At 39.4% G+C, this 14,363-nt stretch overlaps 1 protein-coding gene across 1 annotated transcript; it reads left to right on the plus strand.

Annotated features, from left to right (window-relative positions):
• Positions 1-557: 557 nt before the first annotated feature.
• Positions 558-13,127, plus strand: LOC110065708 (uncharacterized). Its single transcript, XM_089272258.1, has 5 exons — positions 558-1,184; positions 1,304-1,593; positions 3,722-3,900; positions 9,048-9,208; positions 12,112-13,127. The coding sequence occupies exons 1-5, from the start codon at positions 1,112-1,114 to the stop codon at positions 12,471-12,473; spliced, it is 1,065 nt and encodes a 354-aa protein (XP_089128384.1). The 5' UTR covers positions 558-1,111; the 3' UTR covers positions 12,474-13,127.
• The last annotated feature ends 1,236 nt before the right edge of the window (positions 13,128-14,363 follow it).

A 14,363-nucleotide genomic window follows, 5' to 3' on the forward strand; every position in this document is an offset into this window, starting at 1 on the left:
GTCCTGGAGCAGAAATACTCATTACCAGGTGATAAGAAACTAATGACGCTTTTTAATAACAGATCTCAACAAGTATACATTTAATTTTTTACTACCACGGACGAACCACGCACGTTTGCATTCGTTCCAAATACACATTGCAACCGGGAAACATTTTCACGACAAAAAGTCTCCTCTGAAAACCGATTTTCCCTCCGTTTCTTCTCCATGATGGTAACTTAGAAAGGTGATATACAAAGCAATTTCTTTTCTTTATTTAGATTGTTGTCTACATTTAGAATATAGTTAAATTTCATTGCTCCAGGCAATTTGGTCGGTAAAGGACATAAAGTTAAAAATACAAAGAATATTAAATGTAGAAATAGCATCAACTCGGAAAAAAAATCGGAGTTCCAGACAGGATTTTAACCCACGACCCTCTGTGAATGATCTAGCGGGATGCTCTAACCACTGAGTCACTGGAGACATAAGGACATAAAGCCTCATAAAAGCCGTTACAAGAGCAGCTGATGATATTTTTCAGCATTGAATTTATGTTAATGCTCCCCATTGAAAAAAAAAAGGCTCTTACGCAGACATTCATTTTTTTTTCTTTGTCTCGTCAGACAATCCTCCCAACGAACGTCAGTTAAAACAAGCAGCTATTTATCAATTATAGAGTGCTTCCAAATGTTGGAAGTCTGCGATAGCTCTTCATTTTGCAATTACAAAAAATGATCGCGGGACACCAAAATATTAAGATGGGCTTTCAACGAGTCTGTCAGCTGACTATCAAAATAGTCCGTTGAACAGTGGGGGTCATATTAATCGCCCCAAGAGATACTGCTTGGCTAATGATGAGCTTTTCATTGCACAATTACCTCCTGCTGATTTGTTATTTAGCAATTTTCCCGCCAACCCCATGCAGTTGATAATTAAAAAGACACCAGTGAAAATACGCTATTAAAAAAACCCGCGCTCTAAAGCCGCCTAAGAGCCTACATTGAAAGCGGTCGTTCTCGCTTCAGCAAAACAGACGTCCCAAAATACAGATTTCATATTCCTTGCCAGGTTCGAGTGGCACTTCACTAGTCTTCGCCGCGGAACGTGGCATCCCTGATCCACGTTTCGGATGGATCTTTTTCAATGTACTACCAGCTTTTTGGTTTTGATGGTATCATACAGCGCCATAGCAACTTCAAAAGGTAGCGTTGCTTGTATATCACTTCTTTTAGATAAAAGCTTATTCTTTAACCCAATTCAGAACTTTCGTAAAACCTTTGAGACTTCGTAACCATTTATTTAATGGATGAAATCGACACAGGTGCACCTGATGTTATAGCAGGAAGAGGAGTTCAGAGTGGCATCGCCTTTGCCAACTTCGAGCTCCACAAGTTCTCGTACTTAAACATCACAAGTCTTGCTTCAGATTATGTCCTCGATGGAGAAGAATGTGGTTTTGCATGTGTTAGCCTGCCGTCATGTTTCTCCTATAACCTGGCTGCATTGTATGACATCAACGGAAGAATCTTATGTGAAGTACTCCCATCGGACAAGTACAACAACTCGGACAAGTTCGTCAGCAGCCAATCTTTCCATCACTTCAGTATTGTGGTAAGTTCATCAATGACAGTCTCTTTGAAATACATTTTGATAACAGTTTTTTTTTTTTCTTTGTAAACTAATATCTTCAAGTTCTTGGGAGACATTGGATGAGACTTTTTAAATTATTCAGCAGCAATGTGTAATGTCAATGCAAATGTCATAAATAGAACAGAATCACCGGATAAATGACTTGAGAGGCCTAATTTTTTTCAACTGACATCTACAAGAAAACACTAGCGGAAATACAAGGCTGATTATGTTTGACCTTTTAAGCTCGTAAAACAAAGCTAACAGCCAGGTTAACTCCATGTATGACGTTTTATGAAACAAAGCACATCCACACAAGAAGACCTCTTTGCTTGATTTTTTTTTTTCCAGCGAAAACTGCGCCCTCATTTTTTTCAACAAAAATAGTAAGGTAGAAGGGGGCCCAAAGGTAATAAATTTTAACTCCGAGAAGCAAAATCAATATTTTTACGAACGAGCGCAGCCTGTTAAAAGGGATTGAAAATAAATATAACAGAATACTTGACTTGAAAGGCATAATATCGTTCAACCGACAATTACGGATAAAAACACCTGACGACAAACTAAAGACTCCAATCGAACTTAGTAGGTTAGACCTTGAAGCAAGTTAAACAAAGCTACAGCTAACAAGCAGCCGTTAACTTCCTGTCTCATTTATTTTTTCTTGAAGCATGGAATATCCACACAGGAAGATCTTGCCATTTCAAATTTTCCGCAAAAAATCTGCGCACTCATTTTCTTTACAAAAATTGCCTGATATATTAGTGCCGCGAAGATATGAAATTCTATTTTTTTTTTTTTTTTTTTTTTTTTTTCAGCAGCAAAAGCAATATCTTACGAACAATCGCAGTGGTAAAAATTAAATATAACGGAATACTTAGTTATTTTTCATTTCCTTGAACTTTTCTATGAACTTGTGAGGAAGAAAAGTAGAAACCCTGAAATGAAACAGAAATTTCCATCGGTAAAGTTTCCAACAGGAAAACAGGATCCTTCTCTTAAGAAGACAACAAAGCGTAACAAGCAGTTGAATCCCTCTCTAATTCATTTTCCATGAAGCAAAAACAGAAGGTCGGAACATTTCGTCAACTCAACTTTTCCGGCCAAAAAGAAAAAAAAAAAAAAGAAAAGATTTACAGTAGCGCCGATTAAGGAAACAAATTCACGGATGTAATTCGGGTGATTTAGGGGGAAAAAAGCTACATATGGCTATCTTGGAGTCATGAGATGCATCTGAGATGATCTTGATATTTTTAGTTATTTTTATGTAAGGTCATTTGCCCACAAGCTGATATTAAACCGATGTTTGGGTATTCTATAGAAAAAGAAACCCAAAGTTACAACACTTTTTGTATCCCAAAAAAGATGTTTTATGCAAAACGTGTTTAATCCGGCTTTCGCCACTGTCACTGATAATTCGTTTTCTTTTAAACTTTTATTGGTCAGTCTCACTGCTTTCCTTAGTCGAATTCGCGCAAACATTTAATGATCCTACTTGGCACTGGCAGAAAAAAGGGAACGTTCCTGTACTTGTACTCGGCTGAACTCTCGATATCGTCGTAATTTAATCCACTCTCATTTCTGGAGAACACGGAATCATCACGCGACCAGAAGGTTCCTGTCCTCTAGATTCTGATAAAACGGCCGAAATGTGTTGTCGTCGGTTTTCTCGGAAGTAGCCGAATAGTTACTAAACGAATTTATACATATATATTTTTGTCCAGTTATTAGCACAATTTCATTGGGTGATATAGTATTGTTCTCAAGATTCTGTAAGAAATGTTTTTAAGTGTACGATTAGTTAAACAATTTCTTTTCTAAATAAAGTTGGGATATGTTTTTGCCGAAATGTTTTCCACCATCGATCAAAGTGAATTCACTCCCAGCGGGAAAACTTTCAGTCATTTTTTTTTTTCCTGCCTTAGGAACTACTTTGTCGTTAGTCGTCATTAACCATAATGGTGTTTATTGGGCCTGCCTTAGCTTTGAGCTTAGCTTGCCTTCAGTTACTAAATTTCAGTTTATTTCTTAGCTTTAGCTTAGCTTTTCTTAGCTTAGCTTACCTTTGCTTAGCTTACCTTCAGTCACTAAATATCACTTTATTTCTTAGTCTCCATGTATGAGTGGACCATGCCAGAACGGTGGATCTTGCGTGCCAATGTATGAGAAAAACAGCTATGTGTGTCTTTGTGTGAAAGGATACACAGGAAGTACGTGTCAAACAGGTAAGACGACAGTAACACTTGAACTCATGAATGATCTAGCCGATATAATCTTAAAATCGAAAATGTTGCTTGACTACACCAGAACTTAGTTTCTTTCTTTCTTTTAACCCTTTAGAATTTACATTTTGAGCCTCTCAGCTATCTGGGTTTAAATAACCATACCCTAGGCTTAAAAGGGGAAAAAAGTTCCACACATGGTAACATCAACAGCAATAGCGATTGTATAGGCCTTGAGGAAAAAAAAAATTGCTATTTACTTGAAGACGGCGGGAGGCAATAAGTTTCCCAGTGAGCAAGAAATCGACTGTGGAACAAACATTTAAAAGAGCAGATGCGTTGCTTGTCCCTGACTGGATTATGATAATGGCGGACATCTGAAATCTTTTCTCAATAGCAAACCGGTAAACTCTAAAAGTTTCCAAGTACTTTCAAGCACAATGGAAGTGATCTGTTTTGCCTGCATTGTGTTTAGTAAGAATGGCTGTCCTGTGTCCAAATTCTTGTGGTTATTTCAGGCGGACAGTGCGTAGGCGAATAGTAGACAGTACAGCTCAGTCACCTTGAAATTGAGGGAAACCTGGGAATAAAGAGATAATAATAAACCGTAAAGGAACAAGGGTGGTTAAGGATGCAAAAGATTAACACAGAGTACAAACGACGATCTAGAATAGTTTAGGCTGAACTTTTCAAAAAGCGCAAACTGTGACGTAGTTCCAATTTAAATTTTAAACATTACTGTAGATTGAAAGTGCTATCGCGGCGGGGTACATATTCACTCAAATGGTTTGTTTGCTAATTGTCAGACAATTGATTACCATAAAAAAAGTACATCTGATAAAGACGTTTCCATAGAAGCATAAAACTCACAGTTTTGAACTACTTTTAGTCGACAATGGTAGTGATCTAGAACTCCTTTGTATACTGCCTCATTCGTTTTGAATAAGAATAGCTGCATGTCTTGTCTCCAAGTTATTTTACTTTCGAATATGACCGTTATTGTCTTTCTGCCTTATCCCCTTAAAACAGATATCGATGATTGTGCAAATCATCCCTGTAAGAACAACGGGACCTGCATTGACTGGGTGAACGGGTTCAACTGCAACTGCGTACCGAGTGACATTTTGTATTAGCATACATGCAGTGGCCGGACGGTCGACAACCGTACGAGTGTTGTTCCTCCTTCGTAGCAACAAATGCTCGCATCGATAGGTTACCAGATTTTCTTACCCAAAGATCTCCGCTAGCAGACGTTCGCTATAGAGGAAATTGAACTTCTCTTGGATATTGTTACCTGTTTCACATAGTTTTCCATGAAATCCCTGTGCAGGACATGATGTTTCAAAAGTCTTGTTTCAAAATTCGCTCTTTGGGTCTTAAAATGAGAAGACACAGTACTTTAAGAGACACCGAATTCGCTTGTACTAATTGCCCTCTTAATTTTGAGACGGCAGAATTTAACCTTACAATCTCTAAATACTCCATGGCATTCAGTATAATTCACTCTATAGCAGTGAGCTAAAACCCATTTTTAGGCATAGCCAGGTGATTATTGACGCCTTCGGTGGAAATTTGTAAAAATTATATATTCAATGGCAAATTTTATTTCCTAGTGATGTAGCACTCTTCCAGACTTCAAATTGAGAAACTTATTTCACGCTTGATATATTTTTTCCAGATGCAGAGAATGCTTGGAAGGTTGTTATCAAACTCTAATATTATTCTTAAACATTATTAGTGAAACGCTGTTGAATTGTCATGTGACCTCTTGTTAACAGCCTTCTTTTCTCCTCTAAAAAGCACCCGGTATTCTGCGCAACAAATTATTCATTTGAATGTGTGTTATGTACACAGAACAAATAATTTTATCAGGGTGTTACTTTTGATTTATCGATATTTTCCTATCGCCGCTTTTGAAGGGTCACAACTTTCATGGGTCATGTTGGCCGATTCATCGTTTTAAACTCAAAATATTTCTAATGCATAGAGATCTAGAAAGGATCGTTTTTGGTGGGAAAAAGCTGCATTACATCCTCACAAAAAAGCGTATTTCTTTCAAGATTTATATCGGTCATCATGTAAAACAAATATCAGATCATGCAGTCGTTAGAATTTCAAGAAATTTGGCAAAAAAATAGTTCAGAAACCACGTGAATGATCTATCGCAAAAAATCTGAATTTTGACATAGGGAATTTTTAATAATACAGAACATGCAGTGAAAACGATTTACGGCGAATTACGAAAATCGCCTATGTCAAAATTTTATTGGAACAGTGTTGACAGAAGGGATTTAATGTCAATTCGTAGTGGGCAAATGATGAAAAAAATCTAACGACTGGATTTTTTTTAAATAAACAAAAACCATTTTTTAAGCCTTGTTTTTAACCAGCCCCGTTGCCATGGCAACAGCACACACCTTAGCCAAAATGCGAGAATAAACTTTTCTGTGATTAACCTTGACTCTTGCAAAAAACGGGCGCCAAAGCATAAATAGCTTAAAAGAAATGGTGAATGAGGCATAGGCTCCTTCCCTCCTTCCCCCCTTCCCCCCTTCCCTCCTTCCCCCCTTCCCCCCTTCCCCCCTTCCCTCCTTCCCCCCTTCCCCCCTTCCCTCCTTCCCTCCTTCCCTCCTTCCCTCCTTCCCCCCTTCCCCCCTTCCCTCCTTCCCTCCCTCCCCCCCTCCCTCCTTCCCCCCTTCCCCCCTTCCCCCTTTCCCTCCTTCCCTCCTTCCCCCCTTCCCTCCTTCCCTCCTTCCCCCCTTCCCTCCTTCCCTCCTTCCCTCCTTCCCCCCTTCCCCCCTTCCCTCCTTCCCTCCTTTCCTCCTTCCCTCCTTCCCCCCTTCCCTCCTTCCCTCCTTCCCTCCTTCCCCCCTTTCCTCCTTCCCTCCTTCCCTCCTTCCCTCCTTCCCCCCTTCCCCCCTTCCCTCCTTCCCTCCCTCCCCCCTTCCCCCCTTCCCCCCTTCCCTCCCTCCCTCCTTCCCCCCTTCCCTCCTTCCCTCCTTCCCTCCTTCCCTCCTTCCCTCCTTCCCTCCTTCCCCCCTTCCCCCCTTCCCTCCTTCCCCCCTTCCCCCCTTCCCCCCTTCCCTCCTTCCCTCCTTCCCTCCTTCCCCCCTTCCCTCCTTCCCTCCTTCCCCCCTTCCCCCCTTCCCCCCTTCCCTCCTTCCCTCCTTCCCCCCTTCCCTTCCTCCCCCCTTCCCCCCTTCCCCCCTTCCCTCCTTCCCCCGTTCCCTCCTTCCCTCCTTCCCTCCTTCCCTCCTTCCCCCCTTCCCTCCTTCCCTCCTTCCCTCCTTCCCTCCTTCCCTCCTTCCCTCCTTTCCTCCTTCCCTCCTTTCCTTCGTCCCTCCTTCCCTCCTTCCATTTTCCCCCCTTCCCTCCTTCCCTCCTAAATTTTTACAGTCTACCAAGCTATTATTCCTACTACTTTAAAACGTGCCTTGGCACTAATCTTATTTACAAATACGGTTCATTATTTTAAGACGTGAGGTTATCGGCGACAATCGACACAACTGTTTCTTTAAAACTGCAGTTTATACAACAACTTCGACAAACAACTAAAGTGTTATCGTATAGGGATAAGCGAAATTATAGCAAACAAATTTGAACTTGAAATGTCTTACAGCATGGGTTCACATCAGGAAGACTTTACAACTCCAATTGAAGATAGTTCGCCGAAGCAGAAAACGTGACGGCAGTTTCTAAAGCAAAGAGTCGCTTACCATAATTTGGCAAATGGAAATTCACTTCAGTGTGAATTTTCCAAAGGGATTGATAACGTTACCTGACAAACAGGGGCGTCTGACATATAGGAGCGTCTGACATATAGAGGCGTCTGACATATAGGGGCGTCTGCAATATAGGATCGTCTAACATATAGAGCCGTCTGACATATGGGAGCGTCTGATATATAGGAGCGACTGACATATAGGGGCGTCTGACATATAGGGGCGTCTGACATATAGGAGCGTCTGACATATAGGGGCGTCTGACATATAGGGTCGTCAGACATATAGGAGCGTCTGACATACAGGGGCGTCTGACATATACGGGTGTCAGACATAGGAGCGTCTGACATATAGGGGCGTCTGACATATAGGGGCGTCTGACATATAGGGGCGTCTGACATATAGGGGCGTCTGACATATAGGGGCGTCTGACATATAGGGGCGTCTGACATATAGGAGTGTCTGACATATAGTGGCGTCTGACATACAGGGGCGTCTTACGTATCGGGGGGTCTGACATATAGGAGCGTCTGACATGTAGGGGCGTCTGACATATAGGGGCGTCTGACATATAGGGGCGTCTGACATATAGGGGCGTCTGACATATAGGAGCACGATATAAAAACAGAAAAAAATGACAAAACAAAACAAAGCAAAAGTTTACAATCCCCCCTGCATGTGTGCGGTAGGCTAGAATAGATGTAGGGCATTCTTTTGTGTGTCAGCGGTATTTATTCGTTGATATGTTTCGTACATTGGCCTTCTCAGCCATCTTGTTCTCTTTTGTACACTCGTGTGATACATTTGGCCATTGAATTAATGGTTGGCATGTTTTTGACGACATTCTCAACTTCTTTGCGATATTTATTCCTATAACATTGTTTGAGACGCAGACGAATGCTCTTCCAACTCTCGTGGCTGTGATGTCAATGTCAGTAGTAATATGTCTGTAGTACCACTCATGCATCTTACACTTGCACATGTAAAGCTGGATATGCTTGAGATGGCAGACCTTGCAGTGGTACGTTAGTTTGTGGTAAAGTTGCGGAATGTTTTTGTTCTCAGCTTAATTAATTATCTAACTAAGTGTGGGCGATCAACTGGTGACTGGTGAAATTAGAAGATAATTTCACAATCTTTGCAAAATTCTAATAATTTTGCGAGCCTTTAGGCGAGGGAGATTACTAGAATTTTGACAAAATGCAAGTGATATTATTATTATTATTTTTATTATTATTATTATTATTATTTTAATTTTACGAGTATACCATTTGATAACCTATTAATATCGTGGGTGACAAATTACGCTCACAATCCTGAGTTTTTGACGTATTTATTGTATCGAGAAATTTTGGGCCAAACGTTACCATGACAATATTATAATATCACATGTGAATTACAAATTAATGCTGAAGTTTCGCGCCGAAATTGTTAGTTATTTTTTACCCACGATATAGGTTATCGTAATTAATACAATATCATGAACGCAAAGCCGAATAGATTTCTTAACATTTCTTATATTAGATATAAACGAGTGCTCCTCCAATTCTCATGGCTGTGATGCAAACGCTGTCTGTAGTAACACTCATGGGTCTTACACTTGCACATGTAAAGCTGGTTTTTCCGGAAATGGCAAAAGTTGTACTTCTGCAAGTGAGTGGATTAAAAAAAAAAAATGGAAAATTTAACGTTTTTGGGTTGAAAACAATCAAAACCTCACATCTACTCAGCCTATCCGCGTCGCAAAATTTCAGTTAGGTACGTATACTCTAAAACTCAACATCGTCTTTTTCACTCTGATTACGGGCAAAGGACAATTTCAGAAGCTATTAGACGACTTCGGTTGCAGAGTGTCATAGGTAAGGTTAAGTCTGCATACGAACCAAGTGATCCATCAGGCCGGCGCTTATCTCCGGTTTCAGTTGCATGAAGTGTTCAAGTTATTTTGTTGATTTTCTTATGCAAAAATTCATACAGGGCCCAAAGGATTTGGATAACGCTGTCTAGGGGCAAATTGCTATCCAGAGGAAAAAAAATCTGAGTTATCCACTAGATCTCAGTTTAAAAACAAGAACGTGAATTTATCTCGTGGATAGCGTTATCCACTCCTTGAACTAATAGGGTCTGTTTAGGAAAACCTTTTTGCATTACCAACAACACAACTTTGTTTTCCTGACTGTTTCTTGACGGTCACAGAGAGTAATGGTGAATATTAAGATATCGCTGTTTGTACTCTGAATCACGTCTACAGTAGTCAAAGTGAGAACACAGAGTAATATTTTGCTTTCAAAACATCGGTCATCATGTAAAAAAATATCAGATAAGCTTGTTAAGAATTCTTGCATCTCTTATTTTCATTTTTTCATATAGCAGCGTTAACTCAGAAGTTGCGTTTGGGCTCGCTATTTTCGGAGATTACTTAATTACTTTCGCAATATGTTAACAGCCGGCGTGGTTATTTTCGAATGATTATTGTTTTACAGTGTTTACATTGCCTTTGATATTTCGTTGAGTGACACTCACTGCATTAATTAAAAATAAAAAATTCCAGGTAACATCCGCACTTTGAGGTGCATGTTCCTGTATAACAGGTTGATTTTCTGACACAAATCTATCCTGCCCCTAAAGCTACGTCAGTACTTTCGCATGTCTAGAACTGATAATTTTTTAACTTCATCACACACTACTAGTCGTCACATTTTTAAACAATGACCTTCTATAGTCTAACCGTCTAAATCGTTGAATTGATACCTCACCCAAGATTGTAAATAATATCATGAATGCGACCATTACACATCAACGGAAAATTACGCTCGGTCCTACAATATAGTCAAGGAAACAAAAAATTTAAGCTACACATGCACGGCTACACCATGCTAACACAGCCTTCCTTGACTCCACGCGAAAAAAAGAACACTGGTTTCTTCCTGGAGGGAAGGGGGTAATGGGTTCTTTACGCAGGGCTGGTGGTCCAGCTTCTGAATTATACCAGAAAGAATTATTACTTTTTATAAATAACTTTTTTATAAGGGACAAACTTAGTTATATATACCGTCAAAAGCTAAAAGAACATATTCCTTTTTGAATCTGCTGTATGGCCAACCATCGCTGAATCCCTCATTCAATAAAACGCCGGCTAATCATACAGGCTATGGTATATTCACCCGGTTATCATTTGAATGTGCGTTATGTATACTGGAACAACTTCTTTTTCTTAACGTTCTACCTTCGGTTCATCAGCCTTTTCAAATCGCTTTTTTCTATTCAGGGCTCATGTTGACGGTTCCATTTTAATAGAATCAAAATGTTTCTAATGCATAGAGATCTCAGGAGGATACAGTTTGGTAAAAAAAAAAAGAAATACATTACATAAACACAGTGTAAAGTTTTGGTTTTGAAATAAGGGTCATCTGAAATAAATATCAGATCAGTTTGGTTCGAATTGTTGGATCTGTTTTTTCCAGTTGCCTCTCGTAACAAGTCAGTTTGTGCTTGAGGTCGCTGTTTTCGGAAGTTCGTTCCTTTCCGATCTTCAAGGTTATTGCTCAAATAATGTGAGGACTAGTGCAGATACTGAGTTAAACATTATAAGTTCTAGTACCTGCAGGATAATTCAGAGTCAGAGTAGGATCATTTCATGTCTAACAAACAGGTAGCTTAAAGTAAAAACCTTACTTAGTGAATTCTTATTAACTGAAATGAGCGTTCTTAAAACAAATACTTAAAAAGAAAGAAATACCGTGAGGTAAAGTTCTGAAAGTAATGACTCCGAAAAATGGCAATGATGCTTAACAAAAGACTACAATGTAAATGGTATCATTAATGTAGTTTAAGAATTTCAACAGATGGTTACACTTTCTCCTACAATGTAAAAAAAAAAAAAGAAAAGAAAAAACACTTTGAAAGAAAAATAAAGATCAGAAGGTTAATTATACCCCGCTGCTCTTTGCTAGCAAGCTAGGAATCTGGATTATTGTTGGGAAGGGGTAGACCAGCTTCTTGATTATATCAGAAACTACTACGATATATTTTTTTCCATGCGTAACAACCATACGAAGCAATTCCATATTAATTAAAAAGTCAGTAAAGTACCCTGTGGACAGACCTTCTATTTCAGCTCTAATTCGTGGAGTACGTGAGCAATAGAAAAGAGCTGAGAATTAAACACGTGCGAAGCAATCTCGCGCGTTCGCCACTCGCGCTCAGTTTTTACAAAGGGAAAACAAGGAATGGCTGTGGACAGACTGCAATTAAAACTAATATTAATAAACGACAACCCATGAACAGTTTGTCTTGATTTGAAAGGGCATTGATTCCAAACCTGCTACATGTATAAGATACATGAATGATTTATTTCAAAGTTACAGCTGTAACTTAGGATCCAGTTCCTTGTTCAAACATCCTTCTATTAATGCATAGCATGGTTTGCGAAATTCGGGGATATATTTTACCTTTGGCTGATGAGATATTTAAAACTTTATATGTTTATCAAAGTGTGGGGATTTTAGTTTCAAACAGCATCAACTGATTCAAGAATCTTCAACTTTTAATTCTAGCTGTAGAATGTACAAGCTACTCAAGTCTGACCAGCGGTGACCGGAAAACCACGTACGTCAGTAATTCTTATTTGTGTGACAGCAACCTCAATGGCTGGTATCGTTTCCAAGGAGCTGCGGGAACTAGAATGCCAACTTCATGTCCACCTGAACGCAGGTGTAACACTGTTGCAACCGGCTGGTTAAATGGTGGACATCCTACAGTGGCTGATGGCAAAGTCACTAGGCAGGTCTGCTTTCACTGGAATTCAAACTGTTGTCGCTGGTTCACCAACATTGAAGTGAGAAACTGCGGCTCTTTCTACGTTTACCGCTTCAGTGGTACACCGGCCTGTAACCTAGGCTACTGTGGCACTGACTAATGACTTCCTTCATAAATCCTGATTACTTCCGGTCGTTGAAAAGGTTACATTTCTTGATAAATAATGCTTGTGTAAAACAACCTTTTTATTGCCTTTCTGTCTAAACATATTAATTATAATACCGACACACATACACGATTGAAAAAGGCGAGTTTTTGGCTTTTCGTCGGTTTAAATTGACCGTTACTATGGATACATCAGTCAGTATTAAAAGACAACATTCTTGCCGTTGATTCTCTGTAGTAAATCCGAAAAATGACCTATCATTGTGAGTTTATATTTGTTGTAATACTTACTTCATACAGGTTTGTAGACTTGTTAAACAGTTATGCTTTCATACATAGTGAAATGAATAAGAAGCATCATTCCCACATGTACAGTAGAAATAAAGGTCTCTGGAAATAACGATCAAGGTTTGTAACCATACATTTGTTCCAGTACATTGGGTAATCACAGGACACGCTCAAAGGAAGCTAAAGGGAGGGGAGAGCGACTCGCTGTTGGGTATATCAATTTCTACGTTATCCTATCGGTAGAGATTTGGTTAGTTTGTGTTAATGTAAACTTTTTGATATATTTGATCTGGTTTGCGTACAAAGAAGTCGATATAAACGTAGCGGTCAATAATAAGATGACGTGCTCTTTCAAAACAAATATATCTATCTATCTATCTATCTATCTATCTATCTATCTATCTATCTATCTATCTATCTATATATATATATATATATATAATGTGGGAGGAAAAACACAAATAAACTACAAGTTCATCCCTACAAGCCTGTTTCGTGGTTGCCCACTCATCAGGGGTGGGCAACCACGAAACAGGCTTGTAGGGATGAACTTGTAGTTTATTTGTGTTTTTCCTCCCACATTATATACTTCGCTCTACTCTGATGTATTGAGCACTGTTTTACGAAAATCAAATTTAACAATTTATATATATATATATATATATATATATATATATATATGTACGTTGGGTCTGTCAACTATAAAGTAAATGGTAGTTAAAACTATCTCTGAAAAACTCTCTCTCTCTCTGGTCGTTTTTCACTGTCATCAACTTGTAATCAAGAAAACATTCTTTACACGAGTCGGGAAATTTACTTTCATTAGAAAACCGTCAAGAATTCCCTCGTTAGACAAAGAATTTTACTTTCAAATGTCAAGCAAAAATAGGTTTGATCATTGGTGACTGATGATTAGTCGCAAGTATAACGTTTTTATTTTATATATATGTCTGGATTTATGAAAACCGTTTTAATTTCAACACAACCACCCTGACATTTTTGCAAGAAAACACATAGGCTTTTTCACTCAATCAACCACAAGCAGTCTGTCGGGCAACACACAGCCTACTCACCCACCTTGCTTGTGTCTGGCTGGGTGGCTGCCGGCCGCTAAGGCTGCAGGGCATTGCTGGCCAAGGCTGTCCTGCAAAGAAAATAAGCACGGTTTAACTGACGAAAATGCCTCTCTCTGTGACCCCCCCCCCCCCCCCCCCCCGTGGGGTCAGAGCCTGGTGCCTCCGCTTGGTATCAGCTAGTATCCAGGCACCAGGGCTGTCTTCCCCAACCCTCCTTGACAGAAACCCCCTTGGCTTTTCAAGCACGGCAAAGGCCTGCCTGCCGGCGATGGCAGGCGCGAAAGTTTTGCTCCAAATTTGACACTTTTTTCATAAATTCAGACATATATATAGTACTATAATAGATATTTTTAACTTACTTCTTTGTTTGAGTAACCAACGTAAGTAACCCGTATTGTAAGTAACATGATTCTATACGAGAAATACAAGTATTGACTTGTTAGTAGAGTATAGTATTGCTAGTAGCGTAAGTAATCCACATTGTAAATAAGTAATGTAAGTAGTTTTAATATTGTATTGTA

Source organism: Orbicella faveolata, unplaced genomic scaffold (assembly GCF_042242905.1).
Source record: "Orbicella faveolata isolate gen_17 unplaced genomic scaffold, um_ofav_v1 contig_34, whole genome shotgun sequence".
NCBI lineage: Eukaryota > Metazoa > Cnidaria > Anthozoa > Scleractinia > Merulinidae > Orbicella > Orbicella faveolata.

What these genes read in the sequence shown, in the direction of transcription:
- LOC110065708 (XM_089272258.1), top strand. Translation starts at nt 1,112, where the DNA reads ATGGATCTTTTTCAATGTACTACCAGCTTTTTGGTTTTGATGGTATCA. An exon ending in CGCCATAGCAACTTCAAAAG is followed by an intron (nt 1,185 to 1,303) that starts GTAGCGTTGCTT and finishes AAATCGACACAG; the next exon opens with GTGCACCTGATGTTATAGCA. An exon ending in CAAAAGTTGTACTTCTGCAA is followed by an intron (nt 9,209 to 12,111) that starts GTGAGTGGATTA and finishes TTTTAATTCTAG; the next exon opens with CTGTAGAATGTACAAGCTAC.